The sequence below is a fragment of the Alnus glutinosa genome, chromosome 7 (assembly GCF_958979055.1).
Source record: "Alnus glutinosa chromosome 7, dhAlnGlut1.1, whole genome shotgun sequence".
NCBI classification, from domain to species: domain Eukaryota; kingdom Viridiplantae; phylum Streptophyta; class Magnoliopsida; order Fagales; family Betulaceae; genus Alnus; species Alnus glutinosa.
In genome coordinates, this window is record NC_084892.1 from 27862472 (window position 1) to 27884025 (window position 21554).

General features: G+C 37.1%; 3 protein-coding genes across 4 annotated transcripts; 1 reads left to right on the plus strand and 2 right to left on the minus strand.

Moving 5' to 3' along the window:
* Nucleotides 1-5535: 5535 nt before the first annotated feature.
* Nucleotides 5536-6300, minus strand: LOC133873405 (protein ZW2-like). The gene has a single exon (XM_062311113.1). It carries the CDS (start codon nt 6298-6300, stop codon nt 5536-5538), a length of 765 nt encoding a protein of 254 aa, XP_062167097.1.
* A 3050-nt stretch (nt 6301-9350) lies between these two features.
* LOC133873028 (F-box protein CPR1-like) lies at nt 9351-12327 on the plus strand. The gene is made up of 3 exons (XM_062310740.1): nt 9351-10017; nt 10658-11426; nt 11674-12327. Exons 1-3 carry the CDS (start codon nt 9477-9479, stop codon nt 11714-11716), a joined length of 1353 nt encoding a protein of 450 aa, XP_062166724.1. The 5' UTR covers nt 9351-9476; the 3' UTR covers nt 11717-12327.
* Nucleotides 12328-12453: 126 nt separating this feature from the next.
* On the minus strand, nt 12454-19317 carry LOC133873027 (phosphoinositide phosphatase SAC8). Of its 2 annotated transcripts, XM_062310739.1 has the most exons (20): nt 18932-19312; nt 18765-18839; nt 18561-18688; nt 18170-18261; nt 18030-18087; nt 17547-17603; nt 17301-17334; nt 16772-16852; nt 16571-16677; nt 16301-16387; nt 16131-16208; nt 15748-15812; nt 15417-15515; nt 15205-15304; nt 14938-15046; nt 14759-14831; nt 14581-14674; nt 14399-14485; nt 13245-13314; nt 12454-12695 (listed from the first exon to the last, which is right to left on the minus strand). In XM_062310739.1, the coding sequence occupies exons 1-20, from the start codon at nt 19083-19085 to the stop codon at nt 12568-12570; spliced, it is 1776 nt and encodes a 591-aa protein (XP_062166723.1). In that variant the 5' UTR covers nt 19086-19312; the 3' UTR covers nt 12454-12567. The 2 variants fall into 2 exon arrangements, 1 of the variants encoding a protein (XP_062166723.1); XR_009901099.1 differs by lacking the exons at nt 12454-12695; nt 13245-13314; nt 14399-14485; nt 14581-14674; nt 14759-14831 and having other exon boundaries at nt 15015-15046; nt 15205-15312; nt 18932-19317.
* Nucleotides 19318-21554: the final 2237 nt, after the last annotated feature.

Here is a 21554-nt window from a genome sequence, read left to right on the forward strand (position 1 = left end):
CCTAACAAACACTTTGCAAAACGATTATCAGAAATACCTTATTTACCATCCCCTTTTCCACTGCAGAATGGAGTCGCAAATAGTATTTGAAATCAATAGAAGATGTGACTCGGCTTCAGGTGCAAGCAGCATCAAACAGAGTTCTTCACCAACTGATGGTGGAAATAAAAACTCCAGTTCCTCAACCACAATTCAATTGTTAGTCACTGGTGGAAAGAAGAAAAGGCTGAATTTGGTCATCCCCTTTACAGCAGGCGATGTAAATTTATATCCAAAATATAAAGAAAAAATCCACAACAAATTTATTACTGCTTATATCATTCAATATCAATTGATTGCAGCTCTTCCACCATCAAGCACAAACAAACCCTTTTATTACCCAAACGAAAAAAAAAGAAGAAGAAGAAGAAACAAACACAACTACCTCAGACACACTAGATCAAGTTGTGTTAACAAGAACGAACAATGGTTTGTCTCCCAACCGATCCCGACCCTGAAATAAGTCAATAATACATTAACTGAAACAGGTGGGGGGGGGGGGGGGGGGGGGTGAGGAAGACGGATATGTTTACAGTTGCCTAATGCATTGAGGCAGAGAGAAAGATAGTCTGTGTAGCTCAGTAGTGATTTCTGACTGTAAATCTAGAAGCAGTAGATAGTAGTGATTTTTAATCTAAGTTCAGATTCCTGTGATAATCAATTCTATTAAAACATATAAAATATCCAAGAAAAAAAAAATCAAATTTTGAATGCTAAAGCACTTCTGCAACATTAACCAAAATATATTTTTTTAATAATAATCACAAAAGCATTTGATTTCGATTTTAGACTTAATTATCTTTTGTGAGCTTTATAGTGACGAGGAGGTGAAGACCTGTGAGAGTGTAAGTAGGAACAGACGAGATAGAAGATGACGAGGGAAAGGTGGAAACTGGTGTGTTGGTTTGTGTTGCAGAGGAAGATACGTTGGTACTGTTTGTGGCCATAGTTGGATGAGAGACACTAGTTTGAGACTCTGATACCATAAAATAATTCAAAACAACTCCTGGTTGCTAAACGTTTTCCCCACACTGAACCGTGTGGTTTGGTGAAGTCTATTAATAGTCAAAGTGTGATGGTGTTTGTTATTCTCTGTCTGACCAACGTTGTCTTCAATTAAAATTCCTATTCTTTGTCTTGTTTCTCTCACAAATCTTTCTATTTCTTAGTCACTCTTAACTTTGCCTCTTTTCACTCACCTGGTGGTGGCAAATTTGTCCTATTTCTCTTTTTCTCTAAGTATCTCAGAAATAATTTTGTTTCTAGATTTTGGGCATTGAATCTAAATTTGGAGATCACAGATATTTACCTCCAGGTTCTAAAGATCAGAAGAAAAGTTCTAGAGACAGCATTTTTGGCATGATTCTTCCCTGTGGGTTTCTTTGTCTTGTCCCAAACAATAAACCTCTCTGCACACTTCCATGGCTACTTTCTGTACATGAAATAGCAAAGGCTGTTCTGTGTGCGGTCTGTGAGTTCTGCTTCCATGGCTACTTTCGATTCTCAAAGAGAGAGAGAGAGGGGGAGACAGACAAATGGAGTAGCAGGGGGAATGGGGAACCCAAGCGAAATGCCCGATAGAGTGTGAGACATGATAATTTATAGGCCTTCAGATTTATTTTATTCTACATGGCAACCACCCCTTTTGAGGCTCCCTATTCAATATCGCAGGGGCAAGGAACTCCATTGGACCATTGCCAAAGCATCACAACATAGCATAACATGGATGAATCTTGGTATTATGGACGTAGCAACCTTGCCATAAATATGTCAATCAACATACTAAGATACTAAACAAAAATTGCAGAGTTTTTTTTTTTTTTCCTCTTTATTTTGGCTTATAATGCAGTAAACTAAATTCCGCCTTTCAAAACCTTGAGTCACTCTTGATAGGCGAAAGTCCAGTCACAGGCACTAACTTTCACATCAACTTTACACCATTTTGGTAAGAAAACTTTCAAGTTTCTTTACCACTCAATTTTAGCATATGCTGGTTTTTCATCCATATATAGATGCAACTTAAACTGTGGTTTTCTGCAACTTGGCTTTCTTCTTCGTTACTTCAAGATTGCCTCTCTTTATTCTTTGTAAGTTAGAATCATAGGCATAAGTTAATTAATATATGGCTGATTGCAATAGGAATTTGATAAATTTCATGTTCATTCTTTTCTTTTTTTGAACCCAGCAATTTTCTTAAACATTTTATAATTTCATAATTCATAAAAACCTTATGTTTTAGATATGGAACTTACTTCTTCCCCTCCCTACTGAAAAGAAAAGGAAAGACAAGTTATATATATATTCAGTTATTCAATAGGGAGTAGATCATATTTCTAGCATCTTAATCATTTTAGTCAAAGGCCAGAAACAGCAAATCATATCTAACTTTAGATGGATAAATTTCCTAAATATGGCATCTTTGATATGCATGACTTTTGTTTGCAAACTGTAACTCCTGTTTGCTTATTAGTGCCCCCTTGATATTTTCCTAACTACACTAGAAATCTACCACAGAGAAGTCCATTATTTACTAGTAGGCATTGAAACCTTGCCTGTCATGGAATGGATATGATTCATAATGCTTTTGATATAGATTCATAATTCTACAAGAACATAATTCAAGCATAAGGTTTAGTCTAGAAAAAGCTCAGCATAATTTTGAAGCTTCTAATCTCAACCAATCTTGACAGCCAGGTACAATAATTAAGCTAAATCGTTGTTTAGATAAAAGATATCCAATTATAACTAGGGACATACCTTCAGCTCTGGCAATTCGATGACACATGCATGCACACTCAACCACATGCACTCCAACACGCTCTGCAACCAAAAAATTAGAATGAAGCGAACAGGCAGACTTAAGGCCGAGTATGAACAACACATACAATTAAAGACACTTCTTTAGAGGAATCACTTGAACTATATATGGTGGTGACTAAAAAAATTTTCTACTATTTATTAAACCAAAGTTGTCACATTGAAAAACCATGTCTCTCACTAAAAAATGTAAGAGAAAAGAACACTAGCTATATGCCTGTTGAAAGGTAGCTACAATCTCTCCCATCAGTCACGTTTGAAACCAATTGCCATTTGAAAAGCCCCTAACAATGTCCATAAACCAGCTGCCTGATCCACCATGCACATCATAAAGCAAAGCTCCCAGCTGATTGGCTTGACAATCATTATACTCAATATGCCTGTCTATCTGAAACACACCTCTGCTACAATTGTATGTAAAAAAAAATTGATAAGTAATTTTTTGTTCATAAGGGAAGGGGGAAAGGAAGATTCGAACTAGTAATATCCACTTCAAGAAGCATGGCCCCTAGCCAATTAAGCTACCCCTTAAGTACACTTGTATGTAAAATTAAGTCAATGTTTAAGTTTAAACACGTTACGGAGTAGCCTGATTGCAGCACACAAGGTTCCCCCAGTTGCAATGAGATCGTCTATTACCAGTGCACGTTCTCCAGCTTGTACAGCCCCTACATGCATCTCCATTATGTCTGTTCCATACTCCCAAGAATACTCTTCCGAAATAACCTCCCCTGCCAAACCAAATAAACTGTTAACTATTCCAGAAATCCTATATGGCACCAAAAACATGCTGGTCAGATAAAAAGTACAATGACATCAGCGTGGAAGTGCTAAAAGTTCAAAAGTCCTTCACACTGCACAGGCATGCACACACAAGCACAGAATTTAACAGACTCACTATGGTTAGAAACCAAAGTTACTTCTTACAAAAATAATCTTAAACTACAATATTTCCATACTTTAGATATCCAATGCCGTAAAAATTTCTTGTTCACATATTAATTATTACTGAATAACTTCTTATTCACTCAATTAATACAACCATCATTTTTTTTTTTTTTTAATTTTAAATCCCATCACATTCAATAGCCAAATAATGCCAACTAAGGAGTTACTATAAAAAAACAATATTACAGTACGCGTACCCAACAATAAGAAATGCTTAACATTTGTGAGGCACTCCAACAAAATTTAACACACCTAGAAAAATTTACAAATTTAAAAAGTAGAAGCAATTTTCTTATTTCCTGACATTGTTAGAACTATGAAAACAGAGCCCTTCCTCTCAAAACTGAAGTGCCAACAGAGGAAATAAATTATCTAAGGTCAATATCAAACCTAGCAAAAAAAGTACAAATTTAAGGCAACAAAATGGGCAAGCTCAAATAGAAAGATTATGAACCAAGAGAACTTTCAAGCCCAACAAAATGAAGTTGTTAGCAGTCATGACCAAAGGGAGCTGGAAATAGACCTCAAGCCATTCTTTAGCTTTGCGGAGGGTATCTGAACATATAATTCAAAATTCAAACTTCTCTGTAAAAGTGCTACAGTAAGTATCAATGTAAATGTAAATGACGAACATGCAACAGAAGAGAGGCAAATCTAATACAAAAGAAGGCGCAAAGAGAATTTTAATGAACAGAGTTTACCTGTATATTGGGCTTGAGGGGCCTTGAGGTAGACTCGCCTTGTGAGCCTAGTGGGGTGAGTGCACTAGTATCCCCTAATTTCCTGTGTTAACTTAGCTATGCTTTGGCCCGTAGGAATTAATGAATTATAGTTGGTTCGTGACTTCTCAATATATGGGCCATAAGTGCCCTTGGGACTTAAATATAGCTTAGAGTAATGATAAAAAAACACCTACATTATACTCCCACGCTCACATGGGGTGGGGCCATGTGATGGTGGATATCATCCCATGTAAGGGGAAAGTATGTAATTGGTATGTAATAGGTGTTTTTGTATCATCCCTTAAGACTTAATTCTTTTTAATTATTACTTGAATTTATCATAAATGTATGACTTTTTTTGGGATGACTCGTTGACTTTAATGGGAATAAATAGCCACTCACCCTAAGTAAGGGCGTACAATTACAATTAAGTCTATTTCTAAATGAGGTGGTACTAGGTATACTATTAAATGTATCAAAATAAAATTTGGACCATAAAATTCTCGTTACTTCAAGTGAAATAGAGAGGATAGAAAAAATAGAAAAAAGATTCATTCATGCATTCTGTGCAGGAGTCTAGAGACATGAGGTGGGATCCATATACCATTACATAAGTCCCACCCTATGTCTTTACAAAGGTGTACAACAGTCGCAGGTCTCAGGAAAATAACACGTCAAATGCCATTAAATAGCTTTTGATTTGCCATTCAATAAATCTAGCGCAAGACATGAGTAAACAACACAGACCGTCACTCACTGATCCTGGATGGTTCTGTGATCTAACAAGCTCGTTCTGGAGGACATCGGTGGTAGACAAAAATGCAGCCCCTACGTACCCGAACATCTGATTAGGTTCTCACCAAAACTAACGGCAGATTATAGAAGTCTATCATATCGTTGGACTTTCAAAATTTCATATACTCAACCGGAAACACAGTAACCTCCTACCTAGGACCTACCTCAAAACTAAATTAAGCTAAAGCTACCAACTATATATATCCCCAGTACTTCATTCTTGTCTTTCAGCTTCTCTTTGCAACCCCCAAGTTCTAATCCTGAGCTGAAGCTGAGCCGCCGCGGCCAAGAACCTCACTGTCTGGGCCGGCCTCAGTATTTCCACCACATTCACCGCGGTGTTCATCCTCAGCGAATCTGCATTTGCCAACAGTGTCTCCAACGACGATTTCCAGGCATCGAGCACCCTGTAATATTCCTCACTTATTTCTCCGTTGGCTAATTCCCGGCCCCACCTCAAAAGCTCCAGCAATGGCGGCGCCGCCACCCTCTCCTGAATCTTTGCCAACTCATGGTTGAGTGCTCGTTCCTCCGTTTTGGTGTCCTCCATCAACTTATTAATCCTCTCGTGCTGGTCTTCGGACAAGTCGTCGACGGAGTTGTTGACGAGTCGGAATGAGAGGCCGGGCTTGAACCCGGCAATCCAGAGGAAGGCGCGCTCGAAGGAGGTGAACCATGTGGGAGAGAACACGAGGAAAATATCCCTATGCGCCATTCTTGATTTTTCTTCGTAGTATTCTTGATAGTGAGCGAGGATTCGTGAGATCAGTTCTTTGAGGTCCTCGTCTCTCATTTTGTGGCAGTGTTGCTGAGTCGAGAGGAGCTCGTCGAGGTAGTGTTCCTGGCGGACTAGCCAGCCCTCCAGGAAGGCCTCGAATGAGCCAGCATTGGTGTGTCTTCTTGTCCCTAAGCCATTAGGCATAGTGATAGAGCGGAGAGGAAAGATGGGTGATATTGCGAAAAGGAGAGCAGTATGCATGAATGTTTATTTATATAGGGCGGTCGGGATTTGACAGCTTTTCTATGATAATGTGATAAAATGGGATACTTGGGAATAGGGAGTGGGCCGGGAGATTTTTTATTTTATTTTTTCCTTAGCGGGGAAGCTAGTATCTGTGAAATACTTCGAGAGCAAGGTTGCTGTTAATTTTTTGGGAGGTGGGAAGCGGCGGACAAGTGAGATTTGTAAAACCAGAAGCGAGGAGACCCGACGTAGAATTTAGACGCGTGGTCTGAGGGGGACGCCGTTACGTAGAGCTTTTATGGGAAGATCACCGACTCAGAGAGAGTTGGAAGGGACTCGGTGCAATTTGTGATCACCACGTGGAAAGCGGTGTTGTGTACGTATACAGTGAAGGCCCATTTTATTGGATTGAATTCGAAAATGAATTCCAACGGCTGGAATTACTATTGAATAATTGAAGGAAGCTAGCTAGCACTTGTTAACCAACTACTACCACCTCTGATCAAGATCTCACGTCAGCAAACTCACAATTATCAGAAATCTCATCTCCTGTATCTACTCGATCGAGTAAACTCTATCTCCAGAGCAACAACACGAGAGTTCAACATCATCTCAACGTGTACCAGATATAGGCTAGGATAGCATCGGTTATATTTTGAATTGTATCATTTTGAATTTACAGTGTTAATTATACGTTAATCCAATCTCTCAAATGTAAAGTCTATTTAATAGCAATGATATTCATACATGAAATCTTTCAACAGTACTCATTTGGGTTTGCCCCCTCTCTGGTCAGTTGGCTGACGGTGTGACACGTTACACATCCCAACAGTGCACATTGGTGATGAAGGGAGATTGTAAGTCAATTAAGCTCAGTGAGGACGGCCCACTTAACGGAGGTGGGAGTAGGTAGTCTGGTAGCTAGAGAATTGAGGAGATGGGTACACGTAGCGTAGACGAATATGAGCTCAGAGTGGCGGTAGCGGTATTGATGGCCACACAATGACGTTTTGTGTCACCAAATTGCCGGCCACTGGTTTCAGGGGATGGCAAATTGACAACTCAATTGGTTACCATAATTAATTATGGTCGTAGGTAGAAAGAGAAGGGCAGCTTTGCTCTCAACGCCACCATCATGTCTAAATTTAAAATAGTACTTTTTAGTATGCAAAATTGCAGTGCTAAACCCCTCTCTAGACTCTAGGTTAGTTGTTTCAAAATGCGGTTTTAAAAAAAAATAAATTGCAATTAATAAAAATATGATTTTAAAAATACAATTAAATATTTGGTAAAATTGTGGTTTGACTTTAAAACTGCAATTTGGCCATCACCTTGCATGTTGCACAATAACGTAAAAACAATATTTTCAACAATTTTATTTAAGGACACGTATTTGGCGGCGAACCGGAGCCAAAATGTTTAATGCTATATATACAACTTCGAAGAACATAAAATTGCTAACGAAATATTCTTATGGAAGATCAAACGGATGAGATTAAAGAGCTTGGCTAAAGTCAAATCACTGAGTTATTATATTAATAAAACTGGTGGATTGTATGGCATGGCATACAGTTGGAATAGCATCATCTATCGTGTTTGATTATCTATGATCCTGGCGTGGAGACAGGAAGCCATCATATGATATGTGGCACGATGAGGAGATGAATTACATGGCCGACCACGTTTTAGCCCAAGACTACCCGCTTCTCCCTCAGACTGGTTTGGGTTGTCAATAACCGGCCCAACTGGGATCAACACTTTCGATATGATTGTTCAACTCAGACCGACCCGACCCGACCTGACCTGTCGACAGCCACAGGCCGATAGGAAAACTTTATGAAGTTATAATTACATCCACAAGACTTTCTTAGAAAGTTTTGGTGATCGAAGGTTTAAGGATGATAAGAGACATAATGTTATTCCGGCCCTTAGCATGGAGTAGAATCTGCACTCTCAATAATATGGGAGGTTTGGGGGCTTAGACTCATGATGAGTCAAAATAGGGCTCTTTTAGCCAAATTGGGGTGGAGAATCTTAAAGGATGAAGACACACTTTGGGTTAAAAGCCTTAAAAACAAATATCTAAAGAATAATGCATGGTTTGTTTACAACTATTGTTTCGATCTCCTCAAGCCTCATGGCTTTGGAAGGGCATCATGAAAATTAAACCAATCAATTGGTTAGTAAAGGGGCTTGCAATGTGATTGGCATTGGTGAAAATATTGATATTTGGAATGACCCTTGGATCCCTTCTCTTCCAAGGTTCAAACCATCTAATCCTCCTCATCTGAAAGTGGCTGATTTAATAAACCCCTTGATAGAAGCTGCCAAGCTAGCTGGAACTTGGATAAATTGAGAATGCTCTTTGATTCAAATTCTCCAAAGTCAACCATGCATACATCACGTGAAGTATGAAGGTCAACAACATGCACCCAGATGTTCTCAGATATAGAAGAGATCAGGGCAGTTGTCCTGCTGATACCAAGTTGAGTAGGCAGGATTCTCAACCATGGCAGCAGCTGCTAGAGGAAGCAACAAAACGAGGAGGCCATAAAGACTCTGCCCTTCCAAATATAGCGCGCACCAATCACCATAACGGATAATTGTGGCTGGTGAGCTTGAAGATAGAAAGTTGGGTAAGATTTTGTAGAGGTTGAGGAACAGAAGGTACTGTTTAGGCTTGAATGTTTTAGAGTCGGTAGAAGGAGGGGTGACCGGTGACCGTCGACTGAAATAATGACTTGGTCTGGTTTCTCATCTTGAGCTGTTTTTTTTTTCTTTTCTTTCTTTTATATTCGCTTATCTTATCTTGAGCTGTTGCTTTAACGTCTCGTGTAAATACTACCAAATTAAAGGCAATATTGAAGCTTCACAAGGCAACGCCAGCCACCCTTGCACGCCAGCCAGCCAGCCAGACAGACGTGTCTTGAAAATATTTCTTATATTCCTTTGACCTCACGCCTCAGCTCCTATCAAAATATCAACACCAATAAGGCACTCAAATACCTGTTGATTTTGCCGTCCATGATTTCTGTAACTATACCTTTCAGAGATATAGTTGCTTTTGTGTATGTATATATATATATATATATATATATACGCTGTCATCGAATCATTGAAGTTTATCGAATAAAATCATTCTATTCAATCTTCATATACTTGTGTTATCTCACGAAATATCTCAGTATCAAATGACAAGACCAAATGTCGGCGAAAATAGCTGCCAATCCAGGCTGAAGCAATATCTCATGACTTATACCAAAGCTCGCGATCGTTCATCTCCGGACCCAAACCCAGCAAGCCAACCGTCTGATATGCCAAAACTCGAGCTTGACAACTTGCCGTCCGATGTAATCACCGACATCCTATGCCAACTTCCGGTGAAGACGCTTCTACGGTTCAGATGCGCATCCAAGCGTTGGCGCTCCGAAATAGACAGTCCAGATTTCATCAAGCTTTACCTTAGCCACTCCCTTGCCACTAAGTCCAATCTCAGCCTTATTCTCCAACGTTGGTCCGACCTCTACTCTGTTGAGTTCGATTCGGTTCGCGCTGCCACGGAACTGATCAATCCCCCATTGAAGGATGAGATCTGCACGGGTGTTTCTCTCTCTTGCAATGGCCTGGTGGCTGTTTGGAAAAATTACCGTCAAGATCAAGAATTGGCTTTGTGGAACCCATCTACGAGAAAGCACCAGATACTGCCTGTAATGCCGGTTGAGGCTCCTAAAGGTAGTGTTAAAAGCCGACACGTAAAATATTTAATAATAATAAAGATAAGGTTTGAACTTAGAATAGTAGATATCGGCCGGTTTGAAAATTCCTCACCCCTCCCCTCCCTTTAGGAATTGTTTGGTATAAAGTTGAAATGAATTATATAGAAAAGTTAAATAAAATAAAAAAAGTATTGCAGTGAGTTTTTTATATAAAAAGTAATAAAAAAGTGTTGATGTGATATAAAAAGATGAAAAAAAGTTAAAAATGTTTTAAAGACTATTTTTTGAGAAAAGTGACAATAAGGGAAGGGAAGGAAAAAGTGAATTTCAAACGGGCCATCATATTAATAGTTAGTTTGACTTTGTGATTTCAAAAAAATATGTGATTTGAAAACGTAATTTTTAAAAACTTAGTTAAACGTTTGGCAAAATTTCAGTTCAGTCTTTAAAACTGCCGTTTATCCTTTAAAATTGTGTGTTTTCAGTTTGCGATTTGAATATGCAGATTTTTTATGTTTTTAAATCATAATATTTTAAAAATGCAATCCCAAACGATCTATTTTCTGCAATTTAGTTTAAAATTGCACTTTTTACCTGTAAAATCACAATTTAATCCAAAAATTGATGATTTAATCTTTTAATTTATGTTATAACAGGCAGTACTCTTACTACCTTTTATGGATTTGGGCACGACCCCATTAGCGATGACTACAAGGTGGTGAGGATGGTGCAGTTTGATGGTGATCATCATGGGTCTGTTCAGGTTAGAGTTTACAGCTTGAAGACCAACTCATGGAGAGGAATGAAGGACGACGCCATACCCTATTTTGTTCACAATCTGTTTCCTTACGGAAGAGGTTGTGGTGCGCTTGCTAGTGGTGCTTTGCATTGGGTGGCTCCTGGAGAGTCTGGAGGGTGCTGTGTGATTGTTGCTTTTGATCTTGGCGTTGAGGAGTTTCGAATAGTGCCGCAGCCTGATGGTGTCGACAGTGGTTCGAAAGTGGATGTGGTGGTCTTGGAAGGGCGCCTGTGCATGCTTTGCAATTACGATAGTGGGTGTGTTGATGTGTGGGTAATGAAGGAATATGGCTTGAAGGAGTCTTGGACTAAAGTGTTTGAGGTTTCTCGTGATTGTTTTGATGTGTGTTCACAGTCCAGTTTCAACAGGAATTTTGGGCAGGTGAAGCCCTTAGCTTATTCTAAGAGTGGTGACAAGATTCTTTTGGAAGTGGACATGGACAAGCTCCTTTGGTATGATTTTAGGAGGAAGAGAGCTGAGAGAGTGAGGATTGAGGGGGCTCCAATTCCTTTCAGTGCGGATGTTTACGTGGAAAGCCTTGTTCCCTTAGGTGGTGGTGGTGGAATGGATCGGAAGACACAGCAACCGCCAGAGGAAAAGAAGAAAAGCAAAAGAAAGAAGATCATGTGAGTTACTTTTTTTCTTCTATTTTTTTTTTTCAAGCTTATTTCTATACCTAATATTTCTCAATTCTCATGCAGTTGATCTCTTTAGTTTTTCTGCTTCTCTTAAGAGTTCGAGTATGCTTAAACTTGGTTCATAATTAAATTGATGCTTATGAATTACTTCACTTTAACATGATTCTTATAGCATCTTCTTATTTTTGTCTTAGTTTAACTTACTAAATATGATGGATTGGTCATTGTTTTGCAGGGATGATTTCCTGTCAAAATACTTTAATAAACTGACTCTATAAGCAAACTGGACAGACAATACGAGCGAAGTAGAATTTACTTTTGTAGGATTTTCAATGTTTGTATGATTTTCCGAAGGTTGTAGGCACCTTTAGTAAAGTGACTGAATCAAGGCATGCCATTGCAATACTGCTAATTTGTCTATCTTGAATGAATTTTGAATGGAATGTGAATGCTGTGTGTGTATTTAAAGAATTATCTGTGGTGCATTTTTTAGTCACAAAGCATGGTATTGAATTATGAATTCTGTGGTTAACTCTACTAAAATTCTGATATAATTTCTAGTAGAACGAACTTTTACCTATTGCGTTGGGTACTTTTAAAAATCTTATTTACTATAGAACGGACGGCTTTTAATGGTTGTCAAATCTCGTGCAGACCTCTCAAACGTGACTCAAATTGCAAACTTTTAATGGTAGTAGAATCTCGTGTCCCGTCTAGCTCTAATTGGTTAAGAGACAAGCATCATAATTCATAAGAAAATGATAATACCATTCCCTTGTCCATCCGCTGTACATCTCCGTACAATGAATTTACAAATTAACCATTGAATTTGTCATGTGACAATGAGTCCTAGAAATTCAATAATTGATTTGCAAAAGGGATGAACAGCAGAGGGACTGAAGAATGATGTATAACAACTCTCAATTCATAATTGGTTATTGGTAGGTGAAACTCATCTTGCAGGCCAAACACACCAACTCATCCCATCAAGCAAAACCATTTAGATCGCCTGATCTAAGACGAAAATATTCAGCGTTTATAATAAATTACCAGGTTTGAAACAATCTCAAGCTAGTGATACATTTGTGTACAATTTTTCAAACCACAAAATGAACTAGTTAGGAATAACTTACAAAAGACCACACAATCGAGGCCTAGAACAGAACTGCCTTCCATTAGCTTTGACCACTGCCATAAATCCAGCAGTTACTCCAGCACAGAGTACAGTGTTCGCAAATTGCTGTGCATTTCGCCCAGCTACAGAACAAACAATAAAATCAAAACTCTTGGTGAATATTATTTCGGAGGGAAATTGGGGGAAAAAGGATAAAATTTTCCTCCAACTGGTTTGGAAAAAATTCCTCCAACCCAATCTATTAAAATATTGTATCCAAAATGCATATGATTCTCAATTTCTCACATGTATTTCTAATAGAGCATCCGAGAATTACATCCATCTTGAACACATGTCAGTTTAATAGACTAGGTTAAAAGAATTTTTTCGGACGAAGTTTTCCTCAAAACTAGATTGTAGGAAAACAATGTCCGAAGAAAAAAAAAAAAAAACAACTGCATTAATTTACAAAACCGAGAATAAGATTACAGTAATGTTAGAAACTACATTTTTATTCCACAATTATCCTACACTGTTGACGTGACAGTTCCAAGACTCCCAACCAACCCTATGATTTTTTATCTTTTTATTTTTTTTTAAAAAAAAGATTGATCCAAGGGAGTCTATTCAAATTGTGGAATAGTTATAGGATAAATATGTAATTTCTAGCAATACTCTAAGATAAATGATACCTTGCTGAAGTGTGAAGGATGTCAGCGTGAAACCTCCAATTAACAAAGCAGCTGATGCCAATGGGAGATACTGCAATTTTTTCAGTTTGTCCATAGAACATGTAATTAGAGACAATTCAAAAAATAAAATATAAAAAATCATGAGCTATCTCAATAAATTGACATGGATTTCTTACATCTGCAAACATCTGGGAACTAATGTAATCAGGCCATCTAAGCTGGACTCGGCCAGGATTTTTTTTGGGCGAAGATTTGGCCAATTTTTTGTTCTTTTAATCTGAGCAGATAGATACCAATTTTTTGTTCTTTTAATCTTAGTAATTAGCCTTAAGGGAAGGGGGAAGGAAATATTCAAACTAGAGACCTCCAATTCATGAGACGTGATTTCCAGACAATTAACCTACCTTTTGGGGTTACCATTGAAACATTATTTTACCATTTTCCCAATAGTTTTGAATAATATAAAAGGGCAATCTCATTAGTTTCATGCCAAATTATCATGATAACCAAACCAATTGAGTTGGGGCAAAATAAACAAACCCCCAATCCAATAAAACATACGGAAACTGACCCAAAATGATTAGTTTTTACCATTGGCAGCTGGTGGTCGGTAACTAAAATAAGTTTCAGATAGGGGCCAGGTCAGCAATCGGCTTTAGGGTGTCAGAAAACCAATACCCCGACTCAACAAACCTTGCCACCTAAGGTGGGGGTTAATGGTGGTGGGATGCAATATCTCGCACCCCAAACACTAAGATCTGGTGATGAGGTGCAAGGCACCACTCATTCCGACAAACTGACCAACCACTGGCCAACAACGTAAATTTCAGTGCAGTTCAGGATCTTATGTGGTTGATTGGTTCGGGGGATCATTTCCGACGGCCAACCCCCACCGGTTCAGCTGTCCAAAACCACTGAACTGAGTCAGGATAACCACTTTACAAACCAACTATTAAATTCTTATCATAGGTGCACAGTGACAGCTTTTGTAAACCAAAATCACCTTGCGAAGAATGACTAGTACAATTACGAGGATCCTGAATGGCTTTTTTTTTTTTTCAATTAATGGCAGTTTGAATTGATTGCTTGATGGCAGCTGGCAGCAAGTAATAGAAACAACATATGTAAGACGTAAAGACACTAGTATTACTTACGGAGAGTGACTCAAATCCATTTAGCTGGAACGGCGAGGGATTATTTCTATTGACAGTATAATGACCACTTATAAGATCCACAGCGTCCTAAACAAATTCATAAAAACACATTAGCAATACTGGTTCCTTCTATTCAAATGTATGGTTTTTCATAATAAAAAAATTATAAATAAGCAGCTTGCCTGCCGAACCCCATCATGAAAATTATTCAAATAATATCTTGAAAGAGCACTCATTCCATCTTTGATTAGTCCTGCAAACGTCTGCTTTCCATATCTGCAGCATTTTGGATCATTTCACACAATATACATGAACAATTTGACATTAATTACAAAAATCATAGGTTCAAATCAGATTTACCTGACCAGGTCTCCTTTCAGGGCATGAGTCCCAGCATATTCAAGGCTTATCTCATCACCTTGCTCGGCCCACACTAATGTCAGTGAAAAGAAGTTAAGAATGAAACCAAATACATAATTTCATAGGCAAATTCCAACTAAGCAAGGAAGATAGAACCGGTAAAATTAAGAGTTCCATACATGTTCTAAATTTTCTATATTCTTCGGCAAACATAGAAATGCACTCTGTAGGAGTAAGCACTCCAATCCTCTGCAACTGTACATTTAATGACTTCTGAGCCAGAAAATTCTGTCGAGAAAACATGGAGGATGCTCAGAAAATTCTGTACTATAATCTATATCTGCCTTAACCACTGCAGATCGATATACTATTTATCAGGTGGCAAGGACATACCAAGGATAAAAATCTATTACAATCAACTATAAAAAATACTTTTTTCTGCAAACCTGGGTGACATTTGTTCGATCAAGGCAATCGATGCAGTTAACTCTAATAACTCCTTTCTGCTCCTCTACTATGTGTCCTGCTGCGTCTATGAGGAAGTATCTGCTCAGCTGGAATAGTAATGATTAAAAAACAGAATTATGGATAGCCAGCATACCCATACTGTGGCATAGTAATAAGAGTTCGCATGTAATATTCCAAATGTGTTTATTACCCTTGTTTTTCGAAATCCTCTGAGATTTGATCATAGAGAACATTTAGGCTATCAAAGTTTGAGTTGCCACAGTAGTGATGAAAGTCAAATGACACATATCTGCAACAAATTATAAAAAATAAAAAAATAAATAAAAAGGGGGGGGGGGGGGGGGGGGGGGGGGGGTTCAGTTTATAATAATTGATTTTTTCTCTGAAGCACATCAGATCCTCGAGGAAATAAACTAAGATAAAACACAGCTAAAGTAGACGTCCACAGGGAACGCTTTTAGCATTTGACAAGACAGAGTTAAGTCAAAATGAACATATACCATAAAAGTGCAAAATGTCACCTCACATCTTGCAGCCTATGCATTTCAGCAGCAAATGCTGCACTTAATTGGCCCTCATCACCATGCTACAAAAGTAAAGTTTACAAACTATGTATTAGTTGTAAATAGAAAAGCTTAAAACTTGTGTATTTAGGAAACATTTAAGGAATCCAATTATGTGAGTAGCCAAATATGCAAACAACCAGCCAACCGAAATGAATCCATCATTTTTTTGCACATTCTAATAAATAAATACAGCGATCTTGCCCATATAAATAAGTGTCAAAGGAAATATATTTTTATAGCCAAACTCTGCAGATTCCCAAACAGCTTACAAGAAGAAAGTGATATCACAGGCCCGACTTATGATTTAGAGGGAAAAGAGAGAGAGAAGAGACCCTTACCTTATCAGTTAGGTCAACTGCTACTGTTTCTCCATATCTTTGCAAAAGATCATGAAAATGGCGCTCCACAACATTTGACTGCAGTCAGAAAGCCAATGTACAAACATATAAGGCACATCTCATAAGACAGCTCAACATAGAAAGAGCTCCATCCTGGAGTAAAAATGTACCGTCTGCTCATGGTTTATAATCCTAAGTTGAGGTTTATAGCTCAGATCAACAATCTGCTCCCAAAGAAGTGGAATTGAACCTCGAATCTGAAATATAGAAATTGACAAGCTTTGCTTCTTTAGTGGATTCCTTTTTTCGTGATTACTATGCATAATGAATCATGAAGCAACTACAAGTAAAGATCCCAGTCTATACTTATTGAAGTGTAAGATAAAATGCATTGAAACAAACAATTACTTCTGAACCCCCATCAGATACAGTAAACATACCTGCAATAAAGAGGACCTGAAACCTTCAAGCTCAAGCAATTGTTCAGTTTCAATAAAATTCGCAGTGTCTCCTTCAAGGTTAGCTCCTCTTCTCCACATCCTCGTCCCTATATCACCATACAACAATTTCATAACTCCAAATCTGCTTACAGATAATTAAATCAATAATTATAATAACCAATCATCTCCACAATGTTGTACCGAGACGCCGTGTACACCTCCTTGAAATTAACGTGATTGTGGCTAGTGAACTTTTTATTTGTAGCTGCATGGCCTGGAAGCTTAATCCACAGTTAAACAAAAACACTGTCTAGTTCTTTGAATGGAATAGAACAATAAATTTACTCAAGTTGATCCTCTCATATGTACATGACATTTGTGTGCGGGGTGCAACTAGAATTTTAGATGGGTGGGGGGCAAAACTAAATAAATAAAAATCAGGGGTAAAAAATTATTATTATTATTATTATTTTTATTTTATTTTTTTTTGGGGGGGGGGGGGGGTTCCATCCACTTAAAAAACATAAAATTTAGAGGCATTTTAGAAATTTTAAAAATCCTTTAAAAGTTTTGGGGGGCCTACTGCCCTCCCAAGGCCATGGGTGGATCCGGCCCTGTTGTGTGTGCAAACACACACACACACAAAACAAAAGAGCGAGAGAAGAGAGGGGGAGAGGGGCAGAGAATGATGGTAACTAAAAAGCAATAGGAGTATCAAACTTCAGGATATTTCCTTGTAATAGAGGAATGATGAAACCATCAAGCTGCAACCAGAAAGATAAATGCAAATCAGGGGAAAAAAAAAATTAATGATTCTAGATAAAGAAGTGACTAGATAGCCTTTCCTTTAACCTTTTGAAAATACTTTATCCTTGAAGCAAAAATTAGCATTTCTTGCTTTACCAACAAGAAAAGTACTCCCAAAAAATACTAACCAAAGGAAGACTTAAACTGAATAGAAGCAGCAATATCCAACCTTAGACTCAATAAGGTCCTCCAAAAGATTTCTGTTCCAAACAAATCGAGGGTCAGCCTGAAAAACAAATAGAAAAACAGAAACAATTTCAGCAAGTATTGACCAAGCATAGATCAATCTTAAAATGGTGAAAGACATCTACAAGCAATTGAAACAGAAGAGAAACAGAAGAAACTGAAGTGTTCACAGAGACTATGTGAAATATGACATAGCTTCATATATTCAAATTGAGTTTGGAACCTTAAAATTTATGAGACTCCCATCACCTTCTATATATCTTCCAAAACTCACACTACTTAGCAATTAAGCTTCGAGCCAATGAAAACTACGTTAACAGCTGCCGTGGTAAGGCTTCAAACTTTTATGTAGAAACCGAAAGAGAAAATCATATAAAACATTCATAACATTTGCTAAATGCAAAACATACAAATCATACTCAGATGACAGTTTATCTCTGAAGATAGACCTGACATGCTGACTAACCTGCTTCCAAATGGGTTTATTCATCCATCCTTCTGCTAGTTTGCATCTTCTCTGTAAGCTGGTAGACACAACCAAATGCATCTTGAATACATAGTAGAGAGCTAGTTAAATAAAGCAAGCCACAAGGTAAAAGAATTTACTTCAAAGTCATATCTGTCAAGCACGAAAAGTATAACCCCGGAGTCGACTCCACCGTTTTCAAAAGAGTTCTGAAGTAAGCCTCATCTCTTTTCTGCACAAAAGACATTATTACAACCTATGAATCATTTCAAGGGAAACGTACATATGAAAAATATTAATTAAATGATTAAATTCACCATTTCCTATCAAATTTTTAACATGATACAATATCTGATCTCCATAATTCTCTCGTTTCGATTAAACATTAGTTAAAGTAAAGTTTTAAGGCCGGGGACGATGAAAATATTAATTAAATAATTAAATTAATCATTTCCTATTTAAGCATTTGGATAACTGGTGATATAACAGCAAGTACGTTTTCTAAAGACCGAAAAAAGTGTAAAACCTTACTTCTTGATAAGTTGAAAACCTCAAAGCCTCATTGCAGCAGAGGAACTTCATAGACATAACTCTAAAAACCGGAAAACCAAGAAAAGCCCCGACGTCCTTCCGAGAAGTTATCACAAGCACATACGTTCCTGAATACGAAACACAAAGAATTGAGCACAACTCTCATTTTAACAACCAACAAGAATCATATTGTCAAGGAAATACCTGCAAGCAATCTAATAGTTCCAACCACCCCATAAATTGTAGAGACTTTGGAAGGACTTTCAGAACCATTATCACCTGCGAGAATTAGCCAATGCATCCGGTCCGCATATGAGAGATTTTTCTTGCCCTAAATCAAATTCGAAATATGAGACGGAAAAATCATGTACCAGTGAGTGGCCGGGGGTGGCCGTCACGACGGTCGATCGAGAAACCTTGATCGGGGGATTCAACGGCTTTGATCACAAACTTGTCCTGAAATTCCTGCAATTCCAGACGATCGTAGAGCTTGAATCTACCACCTGAAGAAGCTCCACCCTCCATTTTTCTCTCAATGCACGAAAATACTTCCAAGAATGAAAAAGAAATAAGATCAAAACAACTAGTCAGCTTCACCGGATAACCAGCTCTTTCAGGCTTTTCATTGATTTTTTTTTTTAAATGACCAAGATATTTTAGATAATCGCCTGATTAAGGCATTAAACTGGCAATCATTTTCCAATTATTGAGTTATGAGAGAGGCAATTCTGGGCTCGGTTTTGTTTACTTTATATCACGGCGATCATGTTGTGAGCCCGACTGTGCCGTGACTAAACTGCCTCGGTGATAATTTTGGATCGTGGACCCACATCCAGCATCTAGGTAGTTTAGCAAAATGCCAAAATGGAAAAGTCATTGCGCGAACGGATTCGAGTTTGGTCCTCTCAACTCTAATTATTTTTTTCAGTATCTAATTATTTCCTTTAAAATAAATTAACTTTTTAATTCCGTATGTCTTTTTTGTTAAATTATATATATATATATATATATTATTAAATAAATAAATAAAAACTGAACCATTTAAGATTTAAGAATTTTATCATAAAATTATTTTAAAGGATCTAAAACAACTTGGCTCTATTTGTTAATATCAATAATAAAAATAAATAAAAAAAACGGTGATTACCGCCATTTTATTTAGTGGCAGTTTTTCACTGTTACCGACTTTTAAAAAATGTAACTAAACACATTTTTTAGTGTGTTTTGGGAGTGTTATTGTTTGTTTTTATTTTATTTTTTAAAATTTTGTTTTGTATTTGTGTCACTTATTAATTTTTTTTTTGAGAGATAACAAAATACAAAGAAAAAATAATAATAATAATAATAACAAGCATAGCCATGATTGGGTGTTAGTTAACAAATAAAATAAATAGGAAAAAAAAAAATATTGTAAATCTATCATTTTTCATTTTATAAACTGCATATTGGCATATTGCCAAAAATAAAAGAAGTGACATTTCAGACTTTGGTAATAATGCTCCTCCCAATTCTTTTAGACATATATATAAGATAAATGTTTCTTGCACGCTTTTCATACACAGCTTACATAGCTGTGTGTTTTAATTTTTTATTATTTTATTTTATTTTTATATTAAAACACACAACTAAAGCGTATATAAAGTGTGTGCAATAAAGATTTCCCTATACATAATACATTTTTTTTTTTTTAAGTACGTATACATAATTCATTAGTCAAAAGAAAATGAACGAGGCATTCATGGATATTTCCAGTTCAGTCAACCCCTAAAAAAAATAAAAGAGAAGAGAACAAAGAAAGGAAGAGAACAAAAAATGTAGAAAAAAATCATGGCTCAACGTGTGCCCTTACGGGGCCGTATCCGCTCATTCTTGTGGAAATTGATTTGGAAGTGTATTCCTGCCCCTTCACCCTGTTCATACTCATAGCTCATTCACCTTGAGGAGGAAAATAATGCTCTGAGTCTCATTTGCAGCTCCTATAAACGTATGAATGAACGTCTTTTTCTTAGTTGTCACTTTATCCTAGTCATTTGGAGACACCGTTGGCCTCTCGATACATTATGCATCTTCGGCTAACTAGTCAAATGAAGTCATTTTTCTTCTCCAAAAAACTTGCTAAAATATCTTCTTCTTCTTCTTCTTCTTAACCGATTGCAAATCCTATTGATAATCTCCTAAAAAACTCCAAAAAAAAAAAAAAAACCGAAGGTTAACAAAGAGGGACAACAGTTTTCCTACTTACAATATTATAGGTGATAGGAAAAATCTCTTCCCACTATATGGAGTCTATGACATGAGATATAGCCACTTTCGCAAGACCATGAGCAGTTTAATTAGCCTCTCCGTACATGAACAACACAAGAGGACGGAAAAATAACTAAGTTTAGACTTGAGGCCATCAGCAGAATGCCCAAACCTTCTCAAAGTTATGCTGGCTTAATTGATTTCATTAACAATTTGTAAAGCATCGTCTTCTAAGATAACATCAACCATCTCTATTTCCTTGCTAAACTCATTGAAAAAAAATGCTTATGAGTTGAGTAGTGCTCCGAGATGCCAATACACAACCCTCACTTCAAAGTTTCTAAGTATTTAAACGTAGCATGCTATATTAATAAAATATTAAATATTCATTTATCTTATTATTTATGAAGACAATAAAATAAAATAAAAACTCTGGAAACTAATATTTAAATAAAATAAAATGGATAATAGATAATTTGTTAGAGTGTGTATAAAAAAAGTAATAATTAAAATATAAAGTTACACTTGTTTCACTATATATTTTAGCTACTATTATTAGAGATGCTCTTAAAGAATGTCTATCATGTGCTTGATAAAAAAACATCGTCCCTCTTCCTTTCTTAAGATTGAACCGTCATCCAATTGTCATTTTCAATTATTTGTCTCAATTTCGATCTCTTGGCCTGTTAGGGATAAAATTAACCCTAGAGACACGTGGATTCAGAAACATCTCGGGGCTGTGCCTCGGAC

What these genes read in the sequence shown, in the direction of transcription:
- LOC133873027 (XM_062310739.1), bottom strand. Translation starts at nt 19,085, where the DNA reads ATGGAGGGTGGAGCTTCTTCAGGTGGTAGATTCAAGCTCTACGATCGT. An exon ending in GGTTTTCAACTTATCAAGAA is followed by an intron (nt 18,262 to 18,560) that starts GTAAGGTTTTAC and finishes TCTTTTGTGCAG; the next exon opens with AAAAGAGATGAGGCTTACTT. An exon ending in AGGACCTTATTGAGTCTAAG is followed by an intron (nt 17,335 to 17,546) that starts GTTGGATATTGC and finishes TTCTGGTTGCAG; the next exon opens with CTTGATGGTTTCATCATTCC.
- LOC133873405 (XM_062311113.1), bottom strand. Translation starts at nt 6,300, where the DNA reads ATGCATACTGCTCTCCTTTTCGCAATATCACCCATCTTTCCTCTCCGC.
- LOC133873028 (XM_062310740.1), top strand. Translation starts at nt 9,477, where the DNA reads ATGACAAGACCAAATGTCGGCGAAAATAGCTGCCAATCCAGGCTGAAG. An exon ending in GCCGGTTGAGGCTCCTAAAG is followed by an intron (nt 10,018 to 10,657) that starts GTAGTGTTAAAA and finishes ATGTTATAACAG; the next exon opens with GCAGTACTCTTACTACCTTT. An exon ending in AGCAAAAGAAAGAAGATCAT is followed by an intron (nt 11,427 to 11,673) that starts GTGAGTTACTTT and finishes ATTGTTTTGCAG; the next exon opens with GGATGATTTCCTGTCAAAAT.